General features: G+C 44.6%; 1 protein-coding gene across 2 annotated transcripts in view; it reads left to right on the forward strand.

Moving 5' to 3' along the window:
- THSD4 (thrombospondin type 1 domain containing 4) overlaps positions 1-8,905 on the forward strand; it is a 557,961-nt gene extending 549,056 nt beyond the window's left edge. For both annotated transcript variants that reach the window (XM_087428623.1, XM_087428624.1), the window contains 2 exons: positions 2,076-2,220; positions 2,695-8,905. In XM_087428623.1, the coding sequence (XP_087284749.1) occupies positions 2,076-2,220; positions 2,695-2,837 (288 nt within the window). In that variant the 3' untranslated portion in view covers positions 2,838-8,905. The remainder of the gene's footprint in view (positions 1-2,075; positions 2,221-2,694) is intronic.
- The last annotated feature ends 652 nt before the right edge of the window (positions 8,906-9,557 follow it).

The raw sequence follows: 9,557 nt of genomic DNA on the forward strand, positions 1-9,557 counted from the left end.
ATTATAAAAGTTAAATTTTTTTTTTAAAAAAAGCAATCCTCCAAAATGGAAAATGCAATGAAACGAATGAACCTAAATATGTATCTACTTGGTAGCATGAGCACTATTGCACGTGGTTTTAAAACACAGCATTTTTTCCACCCCTAAGGGCAAAAAGAACTGCAGAAAAATGTTTGCAATAATCACATTTTTAGTGATAGTGTACTGTATTGTGAGATGGTTGGGTGTATAATGTGCAATAAAGTAAATGAGTAATCTACTTTATGGTACTATGATAGTATACATGATAATATAATGGTATATAACTCTATTAGCCCCCATATCCTTGGGAAATAGGGTTCTCAACTTAGGAGAGAGAAGATACGGATAAAAGATAGAAGTTTAAGTGAAAATGCTATTGTCCTGAATTCGAATTAGAAATATCAGTATGAACTCATAAATTAATTTATCTTAAATAAAGTTCTTTCCTAGTATTAGCCACTGAAAGAGCTGAGAAACAATAAGTCTGGTATCAAAGGGCATGCCTGTCAGCCAGAATGTGGTTTCAAAATACCACTCTCCATTAAAAGGAACCAGGAATTCTTAGAGAAATCACTAATTCCAGGTGTGGGACCGTATATGTATAAATTAGATTAGAATATCTTTTCATACCAGGCAGCAAGGAAGTTCTCAGAGACAACTGATTTCATGTCCCAAGGTCTCAAGAATCAACTTTTAGGGGCTCCTGCTAGTCATTGATGGGACATCATGAGCATCAATAAAAATAATTACTACCATAGATTGAATGAAACACATCATGTATGTTTAAATTCATCCATTTGTAATAAGTTTATAATAATAATAAAAAACCAATAGGTCACCATTAGAGATTGTTAGGGGAACCAACTCACTATTCTGAAAACTGATAAATAAAGGAAAATAATCAAGCGTTTACTCTGTCTTTCCTAAACAAGCTGTACTACTGGGTAACCAAAGAGTAAATGTATGGAGTGGTGGCGGGGGGAGGAGGAGATTCTTGAGAAAAGATTCCCTGCTAAAAAAAGAAGAGATGGAAGAATATTATCACCATATTCAACCCCAAATGAACTAATGGATCTGGGCATTGCTCATCAGTGGCTGCTGACTTCCCAAAAGAGAGACACCCACACACATCCTATGAAGTAGTCTCACCACAAAAAAATCAAACCTGCACCTGTTAAGGCCTCTTCTGGATCCAACTTCCGGTTCACAGGAAATACAGAGGACAGAAGAACATGTTAAACTGTACCATGGGGATGCAGTCAGCAAAATCCTGGTTATGGAAAACTCCACTGGACAAATAACTCAGTTCCTCCAACAAATAAAATGCAAGGGAGAAAAGCACAGTGGAGGGAACCTGTGGATTAAAGAGCTGTAAAAGGCATATCAGCCAATGGCAATGCGCAGACCTCATGCAGATCCTGATTTAAAAAAAAAAACTGGGGCCGGCCCTGTGGCTTGGTGGTTAAGTGCGCGCGCTGCGATGCTGGTGGCCCGGGTTCGGATCCCGGGTGCGCATCGAGGCACCACTTCTCCGTTCATCCTGAGGCCGAGTCCCGCATACAGCAACTAGAAGGATGTGCAGCTACGACATACAACTATCCACTGGGGCTTTGGGGGGAAAAAATAAAATAAAATCTTTAAAAAAAAAACTGTATTAAGAAACATATGAAATTCACAAGACACGTGGAAATGGAGACACTAAATATATATTTGAAAATAGTAAAGAACTGTTGTTAATTTCTAGGTGTAATAAGGGTATTGTGGTAATTTTTTAAGAGTCCTTGTCTTTCAGAGCTACAAACTGAAACATTATGGAGGAAGTGATATATCAAGATTTGCTTCAAAATAATGTGAGGCATGGATGCGGGTTGGGTGGAGATGGGGCGTGACTGGCCCTGAGTTGATGGGTGCTAAAGCTGGTTGATAGGTGCACGGGAGTTTGAATATTCTGTCTCCTTTGGGAGATGACTGAATTTTCCAGTATGTGTCCTCTCCAATGTGCTGAGCTGATGGGCTGCCAAGGAATCTAACTTTCTCCCTTTGTCCCCATGCAGTGCTCCAAGAGCTGCCAGGGCGGCTTCCGGGTCCGGGAAGTGCGCTGTCTGTCAGATGACATGACCTTAAGTAATCTCTGTGACCCTCAATTGAAACCAGAAGAGAAAGAATCTTGTAACCCTCAGGACTGTGTCCCTGAAGTTGGTAAGTAGGGATTCCCATCTTGGAGTCAAGATTCGTCTTTCTTAAGCTCCATCATGTTCTCTGGTGTGAAAATGCCAAGCCCACCTAGGTCTCTCTGTGACCTTGTGCATAGTCGTGGAGTTCAAGAGGTCAAAGTCCTGTTGGTGTGATGAGTTTCATAGTTTAAGGTGGCTGTTTACAGCACAGATGGGGAGCCAAGCCACCCACCAAAACATCAACTTAAATGGGAACTGATTAAAATGGTAATGCTTTCAGAGATTTGCTTCCGTCATCCTTAAGGTCAAAGTAGTGAGATTTCAACTTGATGTTTAAAGAAAAAAAAAAAAATGTAAGCTCCTATCCCACACTCACGCCTCTCATAGGTGAGAAACAGCAGGACCAGGGTTGAAAGCAGTGTCCACTGCCCTTTGTCTTTCCGTTCCTCCCGGCTGCCCCTTGTGTTCAGCGACTCTTTTTTGTTCTCTTCTGCTGCAGATGAAAACTGCAAGGACAGGTACTACAACTGCAACGTGGTGGTCCAGGCACGGCTCTGCGTCTACAACTACTACAAGACAGCCTGCTGTGCCTCCTGCACTCGCGTGGCCAACAGGCACCCCGGCTTCCTGGGGAGCAGATAACACCCTGCACCCCACCAGGAGTGCGGGTCGGGGCGTCTCTGAGCAGTGGGACTGGTTGGCTACTGCTCCACCAGGGGCTCCCTGGCTCAGGGCACTGCCAGCCACGTGTAAAGTGTACACGTGGTGCCCAGGAGCAAAGCCACGGTTGTCCTTTGAGCATCGCCATAAACTGATGATCCCCTCCTTGGGAAACCTGGCACCTACTGACGGTGCTCCCTGAAACCAAGCGGTGGGGAGTGCGTGTAGCGCTCAGCCAGACTCCCGGCCTGCACTTTGTAAGTCAGCTCTTGGGCCCTGACCGGGTGCCGCCTCATCCCTGGTGCTATTGGCCTTTCCAATATCAGCACCCCTGGGAGAGTCAGAGGAGGCAGCGCCCCACCCCAGAGCCCCACGAAGCCTTGCTGAGACCCTGCTTCCCTGTTACCTCAGCCCGGCTGTGCCTATTTTCATTCTCAAAGACATTAGGCTGTTTTCCTGCCTTACGACACAAATATCTCATGTCAGTATAGTGCTTTATTGTTTTGCAGGTGTATTCACAGGTATTAGCTCATTAGCGGCTCACAGCACCCCAGAATGGGAGGCAGGGAGTGAATCATTATCTTCATTTTACTGACAAGAAAACTGAGACTCAACTTAGATAATTGACCTGCCGGGTACAGTCACCCGTTCAATGGCAGAGCTGAATCCCGACCCCAATCATCTGACCACAAAACCCCCACCACGAGGCCTTAGTCTCGGGTCTGCAGGATGTGGGTTCATTTCAGACCAGGAGGCTAAGCAGTTTCCCATCCAGCAAACAAAGCCCAGGCCTCTGAGTTCTTTCCTCTGGCCAAGGGTCAACTGTGTTCCCTGCAGTCAGTTGTTTCACAAGTCTGTTTCTATTTATCCCTTCCCCTATAAAGTCACAGATCCTAGTTACAGGACTCTCTGCCGGTTTTCTTAAATCCCATCAGTAATGGAATTGTCCCACGAGACAAGAAGGCCATTGGAGGGTAGCAAGGTGATTTCGTGAAATTCTGATTCCATTCCCCAGTGATATGTGCCTCCCATGGAATCGCACATCAGCGTCCCTTTGGCCACAGAGCCTTTCCTGTCCCCAGCCAGATTTCCCGAGCACACAGCTCTGCACTCTGGGCTCTCCCCTTCCTCAGCTGTCTCTCCTGGGCTGTTCACCGTACATCACCCAGTGGAAAGTCTAACCAACCTGTCCCAGCAAAAACCCTATGTTTCTATTAGAAAGATACTCCCTTTGGTCTTTCTGGCTTGATTTGTGGATTTCTCTCTGTGACTTTGCATCCCTCCTTTGCCCCATGACTCACAACCCATATCCTCCCCTCCCAGACTTGAGCACTAAGATCTACATTAATGCAGCCAGCCTGGGAGAAGGGGCTGTGAACTCCTCCAGGGATGGCCGCAGCAACAGGGTCTTTCCTGATTCCCTTCCCCTAACTCTGTAATCCCAGAGGCCTCTGGCTGGAAGGGAGTGCAGGGCATACTGAAAGGTGAACTATCTGAAAAACCAATGAAGAAGAAGAAGAAAAAACACATATATATACATATATATGACTATGTATATATATTCTTTCACTCACTCATCATTAGGAAAAATATCAGCCTAAACAATTATGAGCTTATAGAAAACTTATTTAGTACCATGATCCTGGGCCTATTTCCCTTTGAAAGCACACCTGGATTCTTAGCAATTGAGTTTCTCCCATGAGCCCATTAACCTGAAAATCTGCTAATTTGATGATCATTTGGAGCTTCTGGAAGCAGTATCGCCAGCCCAGTCTGATGCGCTCCATTAGGTTCCCACTATCTTGGGCTTTCAGAAATTCTAGTTGGCTTTTCTGTGGGTATCCTTCTCTTCCTGGAGAGCCTCGGCGACCTCTTCCCAGAAGCACCCCCATCTCTCCTGACTCTTCTGCAGCTCCTGCAATAAGAGCTGGGCAGAGGCCCAGGATCCCGTGCCCACCAGGCACAAAGAAACCAGAGAAGCCAAGCGTCTGGTGGTTCCTTCCGGGGCCCACTGTCACCATCGCTTTTCCTTCTCGTCACAGCAGAGTTTTTCCTTTATGCAGCTGCTCTCAGATCTTGCTGAACAAGCCAGTCATTGGAAGGATTACTTGAAAGAGGCTTTCTATCCATGCTGGAGGGCAGGGCAGGGTCAATGGGTAGAAGAGTAGAAAGGCTGACTTCAGCTCAAATTAAGGGAAAACCTTCTAGCCATCGAAGCTGCCCAACAGAGGCATGGGCCGCCATACATGAGTGAGCTCTCCATCCTAAAAGGGATTTCTCCATTCGGTGGGAGATGAACATCCCAGGTCCTTTTAACTCAAGATTCTTATGACTGGGCTGGGTCAATGGTGGCTTTGCCTCTTTGACGTCTAACATTGTCCTGTGGCTCCCAAATATTACCTAACAAGGGACAGTGATCCTTCCATGAGGGCGGCCATCCTGCCAGTTGTGGAATTGAGTAGCGGCAAATGGATCAATCCCGTGTCTTCAGGGGAGAAAAGTACCTTAATTAGGGGTCTTTTTTCTCTTCCAGCAAATAGTTGAGCTATTCTTGGAGTTCATTCATCTCTGAAAAGGTTACAAATTACTAGAACAGGGGTGTTATCAACTTATTTGTCTTAGAAATCCAATTTTTACTAGGAAATTATCCTCGTTTCTTATATCAATATCTCAATGCCTTTGTCCTTAGCACAACACATACCGTATGGTCCTTTAGTGTTTCCAGTGATAGCATTCCTGGGGAGAGATCTAAGGAGAGCTCACCTTTTGATGACTCCCTCCCTCCAGATATGCCTCTTTCTCCCTTTCTTGGCACCCCAGTATCTCACCCTCTCCTCTCCATTATCTGCCGTCTCCTTGTCAGTTCTCTCCAAGTTCCCTTGAGTGGCTGTAATGCAGAACTGAAATTTACATTTTCATCCTGCTTCCTTTTTTTCTGTGTACTGAATTGCCTCATTCCCTGCTCTGAATTTTAAAATTAGATGCATTAAAGCCGTCATATGTTTTTCTCACAAAAATCAACAGACATCCAAATCGAAACCAAAAATACAGACAGACATAGTTTGCTTTTTCACTTTCTCTTACTTGAGAAGGAAATTGCACCCCTTGCAGCCTAGGCAAAGGCCATTAACGCAGTTGACTCTTCCTATCCTCACGTTGACTTGCATTTCTCCCCATAGAAAAGGAATAGCGTAAAAAATACACTAAAAAAAACCTTGTAAACCCAGCCACTAGAGGGAGTCAGTTCAGTTCATTAAAGGCATGTTCAGTGCCCGCTGCTTTCCAGCTAATCTGGAACCGAGAGGAGCAAGGCCCATCCCGCCCTCAGGGAGCTACAGTGTGACGGGAGCACTCAGAACTGCCCCCATCTGTCCCTTTGCCTTACTTCTCTGGTCAATGGTTCTTGGACTTTTGTTTTTTCTTCATTTCCTTGAGTATGCATCATTTACTTATCCTCAAAGTGTTTAGCATTCAACACTCTTTTTCCTTTACAGAGAACGGCCTTACAGAGGCAGGAAAAATGAGAGATGCTAGCTTAATTTATTTTTATCAAGTTGTGTGGCAGAGAGAGAAATCCAGATGTTACTAGTACCTTTCTAAACCAGTGGTGCTCTTTTTTTTTTTAATATAGGCATTTTAGAATTTGAACATTAGTTTTCTAATGTGGAAGACATAAGTGGTAAAAATAAACATGAGTTCCCTTAAAACAGGGTGAATAATCAAAGCTGAAGGAACCTGGCAGGTGGAGGCCAACATTTACTTCTTGTCATATAAAATATTTTTAATATGGCCTAGATAGGAAATTAGATGCCTTACTGATGAAATTGGTGGATGACACGAAGTCAGAGAGCTAATGGCTTGAGTGACAGGTCCTGGATCCAAAAAGATCTGGGAGACTAGAACAAAACCTGCATCTTAGAAATTCACCAGGAAACAACATAAAGTCCTAACTTTGGATTAAAAAAGGAAAAAAAACTATACAAGTTCAAGGCGGGAGAGACGTAAGTGTTTCAGTTGACTAAGCTTAATGTGAGTCAAGAAAGTGGGATGGAACCACCCAAAAAAAACACAGGAAAAGAAAAAATGATACATTTAGGCTATAGAAGGAGAAAACATTGGTGAGAGTCATACCACATTGTGTTTGCGATAGTCGGAAACTTTAAGAAGAATATTGATAATGTATAACATTCAGATAAGCATGCCCAATCCTGAGGAGGGGTGCAGACTGTTAAAAACAGTGACAAGGACTTCACGAGAGTATTTAGCTTGGAGAAAAAGAGAGTTGGGATAGTGCTATGAGAGCCATCCTAGGACCAGGAGGTAGAAGCTACAGGGAGGCAGATTTTAGCTCTTGTAGAAGAACCAACTTTCTACAAGTGAGAGCCTTAGGAAGGTAGAAGGCTCTGTGGTCAGTGGTGACTGACCCATCACTGGAGGTCTCAGCAGAGGCTGAATGGCCATTTGTCAGGGATGCTGGAGAGGGGATTTGAGCACCCAACCGGAGCCACATAACTTTTAAGGTCCTTTCCAAGTCTGAGCTTTGGTGACTCTGTAAGTAGAACAGCTTTAAGTGATTTGCCTGGTCTGGGATGGCAAGTCCACGGCACACTTCCATTTCTTCCCATTTCTATATCTGCCATTTTGAACCCAGTGTGGCACCTCTCGCCTGAGCTGAATGTGGCCTCACACCTCAGAAAACCACTAGCAGATTGCTCAGAGCTGCCCTGCCTGGTCCTGCTTCATAGATCAGTAACCAAATGTCCTGATGGCTAATTCCCTGTCTGGGGTCACAACAGCTTGATGCGGGCAGAGCCTTGACTAGACTAGGACCCTCTAAATAGCATCTTTCTTTCTCAACTCACCTTGCTTTCCTGCACCTTTCCTGGAGCAAAGTAATTCTCTCCACCCTGAACCATCCCACACTTCTGGTTCTATTCAGTGGGTAACAGTGGGAGACTTCCATCGTACTCCTCAGTACGTACTCCTCAGTACGTACTCCTCACTCCTCTCGTGTGACCACGAGAGGGTGGGAACTTCCAGCCAACTTTCTCAGCATCTTCCAGACGTTGAGCCCTTTGCCTCGCTGAGAAAAAAAGCCATTCTGTTACATAAACTAACTTCCACCTGCCTTGACCCCCAGATCCCTACCCATCAGTTTGACAGAAGGATATACTTTGTTATAACTTATTATTGTGTTCTTTGTAAATACAAGATGTCTATAGGAAATGTGTATTCTGAACTCTATCAGCAGAATGAGTCATTACACCAAAATAGTTCTATTATTTAGAATATGTTAATTTTAAAGGGACCTAATAGGTATTTATTTACATATGCGATCCACATTTGTGTAAAATCATTAGATCCTACTAACCCAACTTCCTGGAAAGTTGCTACATGATGTGTAAGTCCATAGTTACAATTTAGTATGCTGATTAGTCAAATTCCTTGGGTTTTAAGATCAAATATAAGTTACTCTGCTTTTCGACTCGTTCAGGGACTTTTACCCCTGGCATTATACCTGAAACAGGTCTGTCTGGATTGCCACTTTTCCATCTTAAATATTATATTTGCTCATATAATCTGCCCTCTCCTCATCCCCAAACATTTGGTGAAGGAAACACGAAGGGCTTTTTCATCCCTTCTCTTTGTCTGGCCTCATTCGTTAGAATCACAAGCAGCAAGTCGCTCCGGCGGCTAGGTTAGAGCTGTGGATGAGGCAGGGCCCCCTGGCAGTGGCGGGGAGGGGCTTAGAGGGATGTGGCGCATTTGCAGCTCTGACCATGCCTCCAGGTCCTCACTGAGGGCTGCTGGGGTGGGGCTCTGGGCTATCCTGTCGACTGCATAGCCAGGAGCAAGGAGCCTTCTGATACTCCAGCGACTCCATGTCACCCTTGTGGTGTTAAACTATTGTTTAAGGAGGCGGAGGATAGAAGGTGAATTATATGAGTAAATACAGTCTGTTTTCTCTTCAGCCAGAATGACAACTATTTTTGTGTATGACTAATTTATTTTTATTATTGTGAAAATACAATAAACTGGTTAAAAGATCAGCTTTGTTAACACAGCTGTGCTTTCTTGGGGGCCTTATTCCATTTCTACTCATGTTGCTTCCAACAGCCCCCTCTAAATAGGAGAACCGAGCCCTTCAGAGGGCAGACGGCCTGTTGGACTTGGGCTCTGAGTGTTTTGTGGGCGGCTGGGCCACTCAGAGAACAGGGAAAGCCTTAGATAGAAAGGACTTGAGCCTGCTGGTTTGCGCTGGTCCTCAGCATTGGCTGGATGTGAGAATCACACGAGGAGCCTCAGATAAAAGATTCAGGTATGGGCACCACCCCAGGATTGCACTTTTACAGGTATTTCTTTAAACCAAGAGGCAGAAAATGTTGGGACCCACTGTGCCCATTCAACGTGGCTCCATCTGTCAACTTGAATAAAACTTCTTCCAACTCCCCTGGAGCCGACTTCACCTTGGTCTTGAGTTTAGCACAGTGTTTGACAAAATCTTTCAGGTTATCTTAGTGTATAATAAAGTGAAGTAGGACCTAGGTCATAATTTTCATTGAAAGTCATCCTGGACTAGAGAGAGTCTCCAATGGAGTGCCTACAAGCTCTGTCCTGCACAGCATTTCATCACTAACTCCCAGAAAGTTACTATAATGCCTGAAATGTACTTCCCATCTCTCCCATCCACCTTTTCTGCCT

The sequence above is a fragment of the Ceratotherium simum genome, chromosome 3 (genome assembly GCF_057802395.1).
Source record: "Ceratotherium simum simum isolate JZ-2026a chromosome 3, ASM5780239v1, whole genome shotgun sequence".
Lineage (NCBI taxonomy): Eukaryota > Metazoa > Chordata > Mammalia > Perissodactyla > Rhinocerotidae > Ceratotherium > Ceratotherium simum.